General features: G+C 42.9%; 1 protein-coding gene across 2 annotated transcripts in view; it reads right to left on the reverse strand.

Moving 5' to 3' along the window:
- Positions 1-1067, reverse strand: part of nol4la (nucleolar protein 4-like a) — a 41618-nt gene extending 40551 nt beyond the window's left edge. Inside the window, exons 1-2 of one of the 2 annotated variants that reach the window (XM_077003693.1) lie at positions 924-1060; positions 381-752 (exon numbers count right to left, since the gene is read on the reverse strand). In XM_077003693.1, the coding sequence (XP_076859808.1) occupies positions 381-722 (342 nt within the window). In that variant the 5' untranslated portion in view covers positions 723-752; positions 924-1060. Of the gene's footprint in view, positions 1-380 lie in introns of both variants that reach the window. The other variant, XM_077003692.1, reaches the window with a different exon arrangement.
- Between the last annotated feature and the right edge of the window lie 14191 nt (positions 1068-15258).

A 15258-nucleotide genomic window follows, 5' to 3' on the forward strand; every position in this document is an offset into this window, starting at 1 on the left:
CCGTTACGATGCCAGTCGGTGGAGAAAGGGCTACGTTCTCAATTTATATACCATCCCGTTGGCAGGACGACGTGATGCTCATTCGACAGGCACCGTGTGTCTTGGGTACCATTACTACACAGCGTTGCTATGGTAGCTGGGTCTCAGAGTAAGACTGTTCTGCCCGGTGGATGCAAGGGATGTGGTGGTCGGTCATATGTCGGTGAAGGAGAGGCAAACGACTTAAAAGTTGCGCACAAGGACATATGCTACCTTTATGTGTGGTCGGATCATAAGATGCTTGACTGATAGTTTAGGTTTCACAAGCACAGACAGACAACTCGCCCAGGGTGTTCGCACACCGCACTAACAACTGTCAGTTGAAAGAAAAAGCACTTTACCGTTGACTTGACCGGGACGTACAGCACGGGCTTCCCCGATGTGCCTTTCTTGTTGTGCTCGCCCAGAATGTTGCTCCCGACCTGGAAACCTTTTGATTTCACCCAGAATTTGAATTTGGCGTTGATGTGGCTGTTGTCGACATAGACACCGTCCGACTCGTCGTTCTGTAAAAGGGTCTGCATTATTTTGTTGTATTTTCTCCGGGTGACGGTCTTTGTTTTACCCGAGTCACCATATGTCCGGAGACACCACTCCTGAAATTCGCTAAACATCTCCGCCTCCAACACGACAGGACTTCGGCTCCTTTTAGTTAAATCCGTGCATGGTTTCTTAGTTGCCATAGCTTCCTCTTTGTAAGCCGCGATCCTGTCCTAAAAGATAAAATACAGCCTAACTATATCGCCTGCAACTGAAATGACAGTAGACACCCCCTCCTCTCCCTGTCCCGCTAAGAGGATGATTTGCTCGACACCGGACCGAATTTCCACCTCTCCAAACAAGCTACAAAATGCCGCGTGTGCGTGTTTCGGGAAGCCGCACACCTGTTTGCAGAGATGCCTCGCCTACTGTCCCAAACCGCAACGGCAAATGTCACTCGCACACATCATCCGCTGAGGAACTGAGAGAGGGGGCCGTCCTACCAAACGGGTATCTCCCACCTGTGCGTAAACGGTCTCCTGACCGAGGACCAATATGAGTGGGAAAAACCCGTAGGGCGATTCAGTGAAACCAAACAACAAAGGAAAGGAAAGGGAATGATAAAGAGAATAGGATTGCCCATCTGGCTTTAACGACCCACTTCCAAAACTGACGAGTCAAGACTCTTTATTGGGATGCTGGACGATCCGGAATTAGTAATGCACAAAGAAGCGTCTATTTAACTAACGCTACGTGGTCTGAGATAGCCTTGTGTAAAAAAAGCAAACCCTGCTCTTTTGATAAATCGGCTGTACATTGAAAAGCGTTACTCTGGATTGTCCCAGTATATCCACCTGTTTGAATCGGACCTGCGCGTGCACCATGAAGCGTGCCTCATAGCGCATAAAAACGACCTAAATCATTATTGACTGCAGAAATAAAGCCCAGAATTTATTTGTCACAATTTGTCAAAAAACGCAACATTAAAGTAACAGGACGAGCACGGTGAGGGCGGACATTTTTTTTTTTTTTGAGGAAGTGGAGTCTTCTGCGCATAGTTACAAAGCGAACAGGCAGTGTCGCAATCAGGGTATAAAAAGCGTTCGATTCAAATTTGGGGTCCGGGCACTTGCTTGTGTTTTTGACGTGTTAAGAGAATTTGTAAGCAATGGGTTGGGAATTCCTAACCTGTAAGCCTTTTACTTACATTTTTTAAAGATACATGGTAAAAATGGATAAACTGTTTATTTGTTCCATACAAAGGGAGCTCTCTGAGCTGGCACTCAGTCTCACCTATTCCATCTCATTTTTTAGCTTTATAAAGCTCAGAATATAAACATGTTCCTAAACATATGAGAATTCAGGAAAAAGGAAGAAAACAAAACATACAAAAGAAGAAGTGTGTTCTGAAGGGGAAATGGTGCAGATATGAGCATAGCTTATATCTTTCGAGAGTTTTATTTAAATGTCCCATCATTATGTTAGGCCAATTACTGGACGCTAAATGATTAAATTCTTTGCAGCAGTAAAAAAGTTCACAGCTTTTTATGCCTCATACGTAGGGCAATCCTTGTTTAAACATTTATGCACTTTGTTCACGGTGATCTGTTTGATTCATTGCTTGCTTGTCCTCGTGGTTCTCACCTGTTAGTAAAGGCAGTAATCACTGCTAGCAGAACAGGGACATTTATGGCATGCATGGGAAATGTTATACAGTGCAGTTTCCTGCATTTCACTTGTAACACCTTCTTTGTTGTGCCATACTTTCAGAAATTATATGGGAGTTTTTCTTCGACTGCCTGTGTTCCATTGTGTGTAGTAAGTACCAAGGGATGTGTGTGTGTGTGTGTGTGTGTGTGTGTGTGTGTGTGTGTGCGCCTCTGCAGTCTCTGCCCAAAGGGCTTGATGTATGTCTGTGCTGCTTATGTTCTGCAAAACCTCTATTTTGTTTGTCCATGTTCTTTGTGCATTTTTCTTGAATTTTGTGGTTAAGGTTAAGGTATTATTGTTTTATTGTGTGTGTGTGTGTGTGTGTGTGAGAGAGAGAGAGAGAGATCGTGTCCTGCGGTGGGTGGGGGGGGGGTGTGATTGAGCTTTCTGTGCTCTGTGCAGTGCGAGCACTCCGGGGCTGTGTCGAGGACCATGCTGGGACTGCTGGTGATGTCGGCTGCTGTTGCTATGACAGCAGCTCTGCTCCGGCTCCAGTGGAGGGGAAGGCATAGCAGGACAGTCCGGATGTGCCCCAGCCCGACTCCACTGCTACGCCTCTCCGGCTCTCTGCAGTCCTCTCCCAATGCCAGGGATACGTGCTAGAACATATAGCATATATTACTGCATCCTATAGATGAAAGATGAAAGGATGCTCTGAAAGTTGCAGCACTATGCTAGCCCCACAAGCCTGCTTCCAGGGCTGCTAACTTAATTCACTCAGCATCATTGGATCTGGGCTCATGGGAAAATATTCACACCCACACTGACCTGCTAGTCGTTTTGATCCAAAACACTGCAAATTCTTTTCTGTGGGTTTGCATGCACCAGTGATGCAACAAGTTGGTTGAGAGTGGTCTTCCGGTCAATGTGTTCGAGTCGTGGCCCCTTTGTTCAGGGTATTTCCTGAGTTTCATCATTTTGACTGAGCATTGGACTGGGGGGTGGGGGGTGTTGAATGCCTTTTATGAGGCCGTTTTTTTTTTTGGTTGTTTGTTTGGTCTATTGCTTTCCTTTTATTTTTTTGTTGGGGTGGGGGGACTAAATCTGCTATTAGAGGATTAGTTCTGTGCAGGCTGAGTGGGCTCAGCACCCAGCTTACCCCAGAACGATCGCACCACATCCTCAGGGAGCAGCACCAGTGCTGCCGGTGAAGGAGATCGTCTCTTTTGTTTGGCGTCTCCTTCCTTCAGTTCCGTTTGTTCTGGCTACACACGTACACGTCAGCGGTGCTTTTGGCTTTTTCCGATAGCTGCTTTCCCCAAAGCACGTCCCGAACCTCCGTTCAGACGCGTACATGTAGTGCTGAACTGTAGAGGAGGGCAGTTCTGAAGAGTAGGGCTGTTCTGGAGAGGGGGTATCTCTGGAAAGGGGTGCTGCTAGGGAGTGGGGGGCAGTTCTGGAGAGGGGAGGGCTGTTTTGGAGAGAGGGGGTGTTATGGCGTGGGGGATATCCAGAGCTGAGCATTAGCTCCAAACTGTCCGTAGTATTACGTAGACTTCCACATCACACTTCCTGTCTAAGCTACTCTTTTTTCTGGCGTGTATATGTTTCAAGTATTGGACCCTTTTAATACCTCCCACTATTTTCCCTCTCTTCCATTTCCATAGCTTTGTCTGCAATTCACAGAGGAGAGTATATGATGCTATATATACATATATATAATGATATAATGTAAAAATAACACAACTGTGTAAACGGTGCAAGCTAGTGCAATAAACCCTCGTAGCAGGACAATATGTCCCCTTGTATGTGTGATACTTTCTTTTCAAGTGTGATCACACACACACACACAAACACACACATACACACGCACACATACACACGCACACACACACACACACACACACACACACACACACACACACACACACACATACACACACACACACACACATACACACACACACAACATTCAAAGGTACATGCTTGACATGTTCAGCAATGACTATTGGATGAATATGACGCAACATCATTCATTTGTCCATTACAGGAGCCTTTGACCTCTGCTCTTCAGGCTGCTGCTCGACCTCCCCATGGCCCAGAACTGCATCAGGATCATCTGCTGGGATCGGGGGGTTGGGTGGGAGTGGGGTGGGGGTGGGTGGACTGAGGAGGGGGTCGTTTGGAGAGGTTTCAGTTCTGTGCAGTTAATGAGCCCCTCGCTTCCTAATTAAACGCCCCCTCCCCCAGCGGCAGCACAACCTCAACCATCGTCTCCGTCACATCAAGCGGTAAGTGTGTGGGGTGGAGGTTGGAGGGGCAATCTTCCCCCTCCATCTCCACGCAGGGTCACGTGACTGGGTGCTGTGGTGGCATGCTTGCTGCCATAGCCAAGGTGATTAGTGTCAAAGGGAGAATTTGTGACGTCTCAGGCTGGATTACCTGTAAGAAGCTCCGCTTGATGGGCTACGACTGTGAATGCACGTGGAAGATGAAGATATGAAAAGTATTTTTTTTAAGCTCTGTTAAGTTGAAGTGGATTACAGAGTGGAATGCAAAAGATTTCTGCACCGTGTCCCCTGTGTTTGTCTTGTTCAAAACTCCCTTTACCCCTTTACTAAGCTTATATTCAAGAGCTGGACAGGGTTAATCAGAGAATCAAACACACACGCACACATGCAGGCACACGCGCACACACAGCAGGGGGGCAATATGGAAGAATGAATCAGATGAAGTTTGAATGTGGATGGCAGGACAGTGACGTTTTTCTGGAAGATGACTAATGATATGGAAACTGATGACCTATTGACTGCTGCCACCTATAGTTCTGTCCAGAGAACTGCACTTAAGCTCTGTCCCGTCTCACTGCAGGGTGCTTTTGTTCAGCCCATGGAGGCAAAATCCACATGTGACAGAATTAATCTACGTAATTTTGTCTAATTTTCCAGGACTTATAAATATTTAAATATTTACAGGTTAAGTAAACATTTAAGTAAATTTTTATACATGGCATAAATCAAGTTACTATATTAAAGTTAAACAGTTAAAGGGAACACTTTAGGGTGCAAAAGGCTTATATATAGCTCACTACATAATACAGCACTACTATGTAATATAGATTACCAGTTACTTGTGAAGGCACGCAAAGTCATTTTTGAACATGTCTGTATTTCATATGCACATATGCAAAAGTTAGCTGAAAAAGTCAGAATAGTAAATGAATTCCTGTTTTCTTGTCTGTGAGTAAAGCAGGAATCGTTCAGCAGGTGTTAAATTGCTGGTCTGGGGCGGTCGGTAGAAGGGAGTGAATAGGGGGAGGGGGAGCACACGCACAAACACACGCACGCACGCACACACACACACACACACACACACACACACACACACACACACACACACACACACACACACAGCCTCGCGGGACATCGGTGTGGGGCGGGGCCAAAGGGGCGGGCTGGTGGGTGGGTGGATGGGGGTTGGGGGTGTGTGGATGGGGTTGGGGGTGGGGAGGGAGATGTCAGGACAGGGGAGCCAAGAGGCAGCCAGGAGACGACAGAATGAGCACGGTAGTCATGGCAACGCGGTCGGCCCAAGCGGTCCGCAGCAACCGGTAACCAAGTAACAGGAAACGACCAGCGAAAGGGGTGGGGGGGGGGGTGTAGGGGGTTGGGGGGGAAGAAGCCGCGGGCCGACGGGTCTGGTTAATCATAAAGAGAGCACAAAAGAAAGCCACCGCGGACCTGAATCCGCATTGTGTTCCCTCACGTTTCCTGAGCACACGCTGCTCCAACACACGGCACTTTACCTTCGTTCACATGCTGAAGGGGAAAAAAACTTTGGCGTGTTGCATAGCCACTGGCTCCCCTCGGTCCAGTTCAGAAACGGACACGCAGACCGTGGGCTGCAGGACACGATCCCTCTCCTGGGCAGGGGTAGCGGACACGGGGATGCTGTCTGACAGAATGGGCCGGGGAGGGGGGTACTGGGGTCAGCTCTTTGGCCATCTTATGGCCATATTGCCCAAAACCACTACCGTTGTCGCGAACAGCCAGGTTATTCAATCAAAAAGATTTCAAAATGGTTCAGGAGTTTGAAAGTGAAGGAAGATGACATGTGTGGCCCCAGCAAGACAAAGAGGTCTTGGCAGTCTTCTATCTGCTGCGGTGCAGATACGGACTGAGGCAACTGATAGCTTATTGAGTAAAGGTGCGAAAACCAAACCAATGAACTATTAGTTTGTGTGTGTGTGTGTGTGTGTGAAAAAGATTGTGTGTGTATGAGAGAGAGAGAAACCGAGAAAGAGAGAGGCAAGATAGCCCGTCAAATTGAAAATTTGAGAACACAACCAAGCACCAACCAGCAGGTGGTCTCCACACCAAAAAGACAGCAAAGAAAAACAGATCAACAGGAGACATCAAACAGAATCAAATAGTCAGACAAGCAATATGTGAGGGACTTATTGAAAGGAGGTGAGGTGTGCTTGATATATGAAACCTGCATCTTGGTGCAATCTCGGTGGAGTTTCAGCAAGTCGAACTTACCGTCCCTCTTCTGCCTACGAGGTATATGACAAGGAGAAACCATAGCAACTGCACTGTCACCATCCGCCCTCATACAGTCAAACTACTTAACTAAGAAATTGAAATATAAACTCTCATGAACACTGGCAATTAAAATGTCTATTTATACATTGTTACACAGATAGAATTTGCACAACTTTTTATTTTCTTTAAACTCTAAACTCTATAGCATTCTATTGATTGTCATATCAGATGAAAACCTCTTTATAATGTTCAATGTCAGAAATCCCATGCCAAAACAAAAATGTGGATTAAAACATTTACACAATGAAAACTTATCTCCAACAAAATGTGTATGTAATTTACACATGATCTCAGTGACTACACTTTCTAAAGCCAGTAACTCTTGCAAATACAGATTATTATATCATTAAAAATATAACAAGGCAAATGTTTATACTGTCAGAAACTTACAGAACATGAAGCCCCCTACATAGTATGAGCCTTTCTGTGGGCTAGTTTAGATTTATTCAGTGGGCTTAATTTAATTTTTCTAGTTCTTGCAGTTGCAACAGTACATCCTGCACATGAGAAAACTTCAGTGCAGTTCTAAAAGATTGACTGGGGTTTGGTAGCGCTTGAGTGATTGGCCCACTGGAATATGTGAAAGCCCAATCAGAGATTCTCAGTACTCCAACAGTCAGTGAAATGTGATGTGCATGTTTATGTTTGGAATAAACAACACAAAGTGAAGGCTGAAAGTTAACAAAGGTATCTGTTTATATTCACCATTTCCTCTTCTTTACTGTGGTAATAAAAGTTACTTTAATATATTCCAAAGTCTGCCATCAATTTTCCATGAAGTTGATACGTTTGTTAATTCAGTAGAAAATATGGACAGAAAATGAACTGCAGGAAGAATGACAAGAATAACAACCGTACAGTGCCAAAATGCATTTCATACTCTGTTTTCATACTCTGCATTTTTATACTCTATGTTTTCATACTCTGCGATTTTGTACACTATGTTTCCATGCTCCTTGATTTCATACTTTGTGTTTTCATACTCTGCGTTTTCATACTCTGTGTTTTCATACTCATTTTCTGTCAAGTCACACTTTATCCTGCCACTTTTAACTTTCTTATTACACTTTCTTATTACATTATTACAATATTCCTTTTAAAGAGGTATTTATGTTAACAGGTAGTTCATTGGTTACATGCCTCTGTATCCTAGTTGTCTTGGAAACTGTCTGACAACAGTTATATACAGAATTGTGTTTTGATTAAACCTTTGATGGGTGAGAGAAATATACCTTAATTAAGTCCAGCTGGTTATTGTAGCAGAGACAGAATATGAAAGTTACTAGTGCCACAAATGTGGGAGTCTCTGGTGAATAGTGGTGAAATTACCAGTATATTAAAGATACTTCATCATCTATATGATGCATATGTTACCTTTAACCACTAACTGAGTGTGATCAGCATATTTTTAGAATATAGATTGTGGTATGACCCATGTTGTGTGTGTGTGTGTGTGTGTGTGTGTGTGTGTGTGTGTGTGTGTGTGTGTGTGTGAGTGTGCATGTCTGCATGCCTGTGCGTGACTGTGTCTACAGCTATGCCTGTTTACTCAAGTGAAGTTTCATGTGGAGCACAAGGTTGCCATGGCAACTCAAGGTCAGAGCCTTAGCTCTGCTTGCACACGTATGTGTGTGCATGTGTGTATGTGTGTGTTTGGGGTGGTGAGAGTATTTTACTCCTCAGGGTATATAGCGGCCCAAGCATAAAAGGCTCTTTACTGGGCAGATCTGAAGTGAATGAGGAAAAGAACACAAAAAAATTATACAAACGAAAGAGGAACTTACATACCTATATGTGAAATTTGAAAGCTATGAGGCAATTCAAGCAATTCAACGTATTATCTTTTGACTTCTCACATAGGTTAACACAATACAATTGTAATTGCTTGCAATCGTAGTAGTGGACCATAAATAACAATACATTTGTGTTACACTAACAACTCATGACCATTAGATGTCAGTATTTCCACATATTATGGAAAATATGACAAAACAATATGATATTGAACAATTACAAAGCTCAAGATTGCCCATCTTTTCCAGTCCTGGTCCTCACGTATCCCTTCACACCACATTTCAGTGTTTTCTCTGGGGAAGAATTCTTTAGGTAGTGTCTGATGAAATGGAAGTGATGTTTCCATGAACTGCTGGGGCATCAACAGGAACTACCTACAAGAGTACATGTTCATTTGCAGTGTGCAAAAGGATGATCTAATACACCTTCACACAGGTGCTTAGCTGTCCACAATATACCAAGTAGGTGTTTAGCAGCATACAATTGTGCAAATCTCCCTCCTGCATTTCCCTTCCATGTGCTTCGTACCTCATGGGCCCCTCTAGAGAGGAAACACAAAGACTCCACACAAAGAGATAGAGACCCCATTGACCTTGAAATGGCCTCCTCTAAACCACCTCACAGAGCTTTTCACACCAATATGGACTTGCTCAGAGAAAGTCTGGATTTCACGCTCTGTCCCTCTGTCTCTCACAGAAGCATATACTCCTCTTTTTAGAAATATTAACAAAAGTCAAATGTGGGTGAGTTTAAGGGGCAGAAAATAAAAACATAACACACATGTTAGAAAAAAAATCATAGAAACATCACCTGATCATGGACTTAAAACTACAGAAATATCTGCATGGATGAATTGTGCCAGACCGAATGGAAATTTGCAGTATCTGTCACCTGTTAAAGTGGTCTGGCAGTCACCAATGATATTGGGATCACTGTGGCATACAAATACAATATTAGATTTATCACAATTTGATTTTAGGATACCTTAACTTAGTGTCTTTATATACAAGTTAATATTAACATATTTTCTCAACACAGAACAAGAAAAGGAGCAAGTTTATTTTACCCAAAATCAGCTACCTTTTAAGCTTTTCTGTCAACATTAATGTGAACCATTTCTCCTCTCTCATCCACTTTCATGATGCTTCTCACTGGCGTGCCAATCCATTAATTCTATGTTCTTGACTCCCCAACACCTACTTTTTGATATAGGTTAATTAAGTTTGATAAATTATTTTTATCCATTACCCAGCCATACAATAAACATTGAAAGAATTTTCATGTGATCAAAGCATCACGAGACAGTTGGAACTCTCATCTGTGTCAGTCTGTGCCTGTCTACACCATTGCACACCACAGACTGTGTCACAGTCCACATCAAATGCTATAACACTGCATCATTTGTCATGTAACAGCCTCAAAAAATAGCACGTAGGAAGCGGAAGTTGAAAAAGAGGAATTCACAGGCAGGGTCATTTGTTCAAAACAACTACTAAACTTCAACTGCTTGAGAAGAATTTGCATGCAAGGCACAAAGACAGTGACTTATTGTAAACAGAATAAAACCTGTTTACTTGGTTGCACTGAGAACAAATAATGCTGACCAATGAGTCACATTTCACCTTTTTCCCTACATTTTCCCAACATTACCTTGTATTAATTTGAGATAAACTCATAAATGCCTTTAATCTGCAGTGACAGTTGCCAAGTGATGGACATGGTGTCGAATTCTAACGATGCAGGCAGGCACCTCTGGCGTGTCATTAGGTCTGCTGATTGCTCTACATGGCAGCATAACAGCCAAGGAATCTGAGGCTCTCCAACAGCATCATGTGGAGAGCAAATACTGGTCATTAAGATGATGATGATGCTACACTCTTAAACAAACTCACAAACATCAGGATGAAGTTAAATGCCTTTCATGGCTGCCCAAGTTCCACGCACCTTTTCATGGAGACATCTGCTGTGTTAAGATATTTCCCATCTCCTTGATTCCAAGGCCAATGGTGACCCTAATCCTTATTGATATTAATATATTAAGGAGTCTTAAAGTTATGGCTTCAGTCATGGCAGGAGAGTTCACCTTAGAACTGGTATACAAGGATTTCCTATTTTGCACAGATGGGCTAAGTAGATTGCTCTGTAATGGTGAAGCAGCACATACCTGAGATTTAAATTCATTCTGTGGCAGCCTTCAATGCTGCAAAGACCCACAAAATGCATCCTATGTACCTTTGAGACACACATATTATTATTTGGTCTACCACATTCTAACAGTCCTCTGTACATTTCTACATGATCCTTTTTTTTTGTTTGTGACATTTATTTTCTTATTCTACAAAGAACTGCCACTGCCAAATTCCCTTTTGACCCTGTCAGTTTGATTCCTCATCAATCAACCTGACTGGCCGGAATAGTCTCACAGAGGAGATGCGAGCTTTATATCTGCTGAGGAGGCAGGTGATTGACTGGGACATGTGTTGAGCCTGTGCTAGTGGTGGATCCCACCATGCCGGCTGGGTAATGAGTCTGATCACGTGTGCCAGAAACTGACTCTGAATAGGAACTGAATACTTCCTGTGTTCTGACCTCTGACTTCCGATAGCAAGTGATCACTTCCTCTGTGTTGCCTTTCCAATACATCAACAATATAATTTTTTTAATGTCATTAAGCTCACTGAAATGTATATCACTCTCCTAGCTGTGCTCTCAGCTTAAAATAATTATTAACCATGTGTTAACCACTTTTTCAGACTCTACAACCAGACAGGCTTGCAAAGATACTTAATCACCCTCTAAAATAAACCATTGACAAGCTTAAGATAACACAAATGAGGCAAGAAACTCTACTGACTAACAGCTTCATTTAAGCTTCTTTGATTGAGACTCCATTGATTCTCTACTGGTTTGAAACATTCAGTTGCGTTCACCTCTGCAATGTAGGACCACTTGTCTTTTCCTCAGCATGCCAGAAAAATGTACCGCAGCACATCACTAATGTGAACTGAATCCTGCCTTCTCTCCTATTTTCAGTTGGGCAGTTGTCCTACTGTGTGACCCATGGCCTCTGGGCGAAACATTCCTTCATACAGACTGCCTGGCCCTGCTACATTTCTCATGGTCCACACTTTCAAATGGCCTAAATGGAGCAAATGCGGAAATGAAGGTGCATGTTGTATACTATGGAAATGATTTGCACTACTGAGAGGGTACAGTTAAGCAAAAGCACTTCAGCCAGTTATATTGTAATTCAACTTTTACCATCACTATTATTGTAATCCATTGACATACTAAGATAATGTCTTAGTCTTATCTCTCCCCATCGTGGGATGTAGAAGCAGGGACACTGAGGCTGTGCTCTTGTTTGCAGGAGATGGGTGAGGATTCAAAGGTCATTTACACAGAAGTAGTAAGACCATGCAGGCTAGATTGCTAACCTGTGCAGTGCAGCAGTAGCTCACTCAAGGAAACACTGGCAAACAGGAGCTTATACTGTGGCTACATGTTTTATTGTTCTGCTGGCCTAATCATTCTGTACTTTCAATCTAAAGTGTACAGTATTTGACAAAATTAGCCATTGTGTTACTGACACGTTATTTATAGGAATACGAACCAGTGGGATATAGACCAGTGGGATATAGAACCAGACAGAATATAGACCAGGTATTGGTGTTTCTATGTCCTGAGATACCAAGCAATAGAGTGCCAAAGTGAAGTTGTTTAAATGTCATGTAATATCACATGTATCTTAATATTATGGTTATCTAGACTTCTGTTTGTCTACTGCCACATAATTTTAAATGGTCCCTACTCAGAAATGTACAAGAAAGAAGAATCCTGCCTTTTTTATGCAGAATACAGAGACTGCCCCAAGGAGCATTTATAGGAGAATATATTAAATGAATTACTACAGGCTGGTACAACTAACTGCATTACTGTACCACTTCAAAAAGTGGTTTATTTTACTAAGCCTTCTTAGGACTGGTTAACAGCTACCTTGACCTCCATGGCCCGAGTGAGCCCTGGTAAGCTGGAGGAGGTGAAGCTTTTGGCAGCCTCAGCAGAGAGATTACGGAGATGTGAAACTGATATGGTGGTCTTTGGACCCTGAGGTTTTGACAGGCTTTCAATATGTACAGGATCCCCTAACCACACTGTGTGGAAAAAGAGATGAAAATGTTTATTAGGGTTGCCATACTTTTAGTGACATTGTAGCCGGTAAGCTCTTATCTTCAGCTACATGTTTAAGGGCAGGAAGGAGCTTGAAGGAAAGCGCAACCTAGTCTTTCCTTTTCAGAGATAAGAACCTGAAGAGAATAGTGAACATCTGAGCTCACATGCAAACCAGGAGCTGAGTAATTACTCATACACCTGCTTCATGGCATGTTCCTTTTCCTGTCAGACATTATTTTGTACTGGGTGTATGTCATGTATTTTTATTGGGTGGGAAGGGGTTAAACAAGCTTAAATTACGTGCAGTTTCACACCCCATGGAAATGTTTGGGAACTGTATGGGAACTTATGTCTTACTTTTGAAACGGTACACGTTTTATGAAAATAGCATAAAACATAAAGAAATACAATACAAGACTAAGTAAATTTTTCCTTCAAGATTTAGTTGCTAACTGAAATGCTTAGTCGCCCTTCCCCCGCTAAGGGCGTACTCACACTAGGCACGGTTTGCTCGTTCCGTGCTGGGGCCCGGTTATCCCCCCTCCCCACTCCCCCGCTGGCCTGCACTCACACTCGCTTCAGCAACCCGGCCCGAGCACGCTTACGTCATCACAACGCCGCTTTATTTGGAAAAAAAGTGCGCTCGCACAACACTATAGAGTTCACGATTCTCTTTTTATTGTATTTTTGGAGTGCAGAAACACGGTGCAAGCACAGATTTATCGATAATTTAACACAACGATTGTCTGCTAATCGCTTTGCCGCTATGACTGTTTAACGTGAGCGTCGCATCACTGATGTCATGTTTGAGTTCCAGCGAAATGAACCAATCAGACGAGGCACCATGCGGGCCCAGGCACGGATAGCGCTCACACTAGAAGCGAACCGTGCCCGAGTCCACATGAATCGTGCCCTGGCCCACCTCTTCAAAGCGGGCCCGAGCACGGTTAACTGATCCGGGCCCGGGCACGGTTGGAGCGCTCACACTAGCCAAACGAACCGTGCTTCGGCAGGCAACCGTGCCCGGGCCCGGATCACAGAGCCTAGTGTGAGTACGCCCTTATACTCCCCACTTCATTACCTCCATTTAACTGTTAAACTTCAGGAGGGTGTGGTGCAGTCCACATCCTGGACGACATCCCTTTCAACACCAGTGATCACTGCAGGCAAGATTGCTTCATAGTACCTTCTGACAACAAAAATAATTCTGTCTTTATCATGTGTCACAAAACATATGAAAAGGTTTTCAATATTGGTGTACGACACTGTTTTTTGTATGTCATGCATGTGTTCTTTCATATATGGTGTAGAAAAAAAGATTGTTTGTTTATTGAGGTTTTATGTATAATTTTTGATGTTATGCTGCCCTAAGATTCTGTCCTGCCTGTGGGCAAGGGACACATTTGTATGTGTATAAATGTGTGAAGGGACATATTTAAAAACACAAGAAAAGATGAACTACAAAATATTTTAGGGTAGTCACATGTTAGTAATCCCTTTGAAAACCATTTTGTTCAATAGTCCAGCTGTCTTTTGCATCCACTTGTCTGAGCTTGACTAATCTGTAATGAACATTCACATACACTTTTAATTAAACATAAATTTGCAAGTTGGAACTCTAGGAAACAGAACAACTTTTCAAACTTGGTGAAAAATGTTAAATCTTTATTAAAATGGAAGCAGCAGCTAATTACATGAATTTGGTAACTCCACCTCCCTCATAAGCTACTCCTTTGAAGGATATCAATGGTGTATGACCACTGTTACTGCAGTCAGTATGAAACTACCACCTCAAGTTCTACCTATGATTGTTCAATGGAAATACAGTTCTGTCACCTTCATGTCTATGCCAGTTCCCTTTCTCTATGATGGTTATTGATCACTATCAAAATCCCTTTCTGTTGATTACTTCTTTTCATCCCACAGCAAGTGTCTCAAAACACATTGGTAGTCACTCTCATGTGGCAAAACTATCGTAATGGTTCCTTTACAAAGGAACAAAACACATGCACTATATTGCCAAAAGTATTCGCTCACATTCCTTGACTCACATATGAGCTTAAGGGACATCAAATTCCTAATCCATAGGGTTGAATTTGACACTGGTAATACTAATATTAATAATTTTATTTATAAATCACTTTACATTTGAACCAGATCTCAAAGTGCTACAGAATAAAAACACCAATACAAAAACATCATAAAATCCAATAAAACTAATTAAAAGTTATATAACTCAATTGTCTGTGGTGCCCACAGATGGTCAAGGAGGGCATTCCACAAACGTGGTGCAATGAAACAAAAAGCTCGATCTCCCATTGTGCTGAGTTCAGTCCTGGGAACAAGGAGGTGGTAGGAGTTTTTAGAATGGAAGGATCATAATGAGGTTTGTGGAATGAGACGTTCCTTTAGGTAGGAGGAAGCATTTCCATACCAACACTGACAGGTGAGTAGGGAAACCTTTTATTCGATCCTAACAGAGACAGGAAGCCAATGGAGAGAATGGATGGGTCCAAGG

Source organism: Brachyhypopomus gauderio, chromosome 4 (assembly GCF_052324685.1).
Source record: "Brachyhypopomus gauderio isolate BG-103 chromosome 4, BGAUD_0.2, whole genome shotgun sequence".
Taxonomy (NCBI): domain Eukaryota; kingdom Metazoa; phylum Chordata; class Actinopteri; order Gymnotiformes; family Hypopomidae; genus Brachyhypopomus; species Brachyhypopomus gauderio.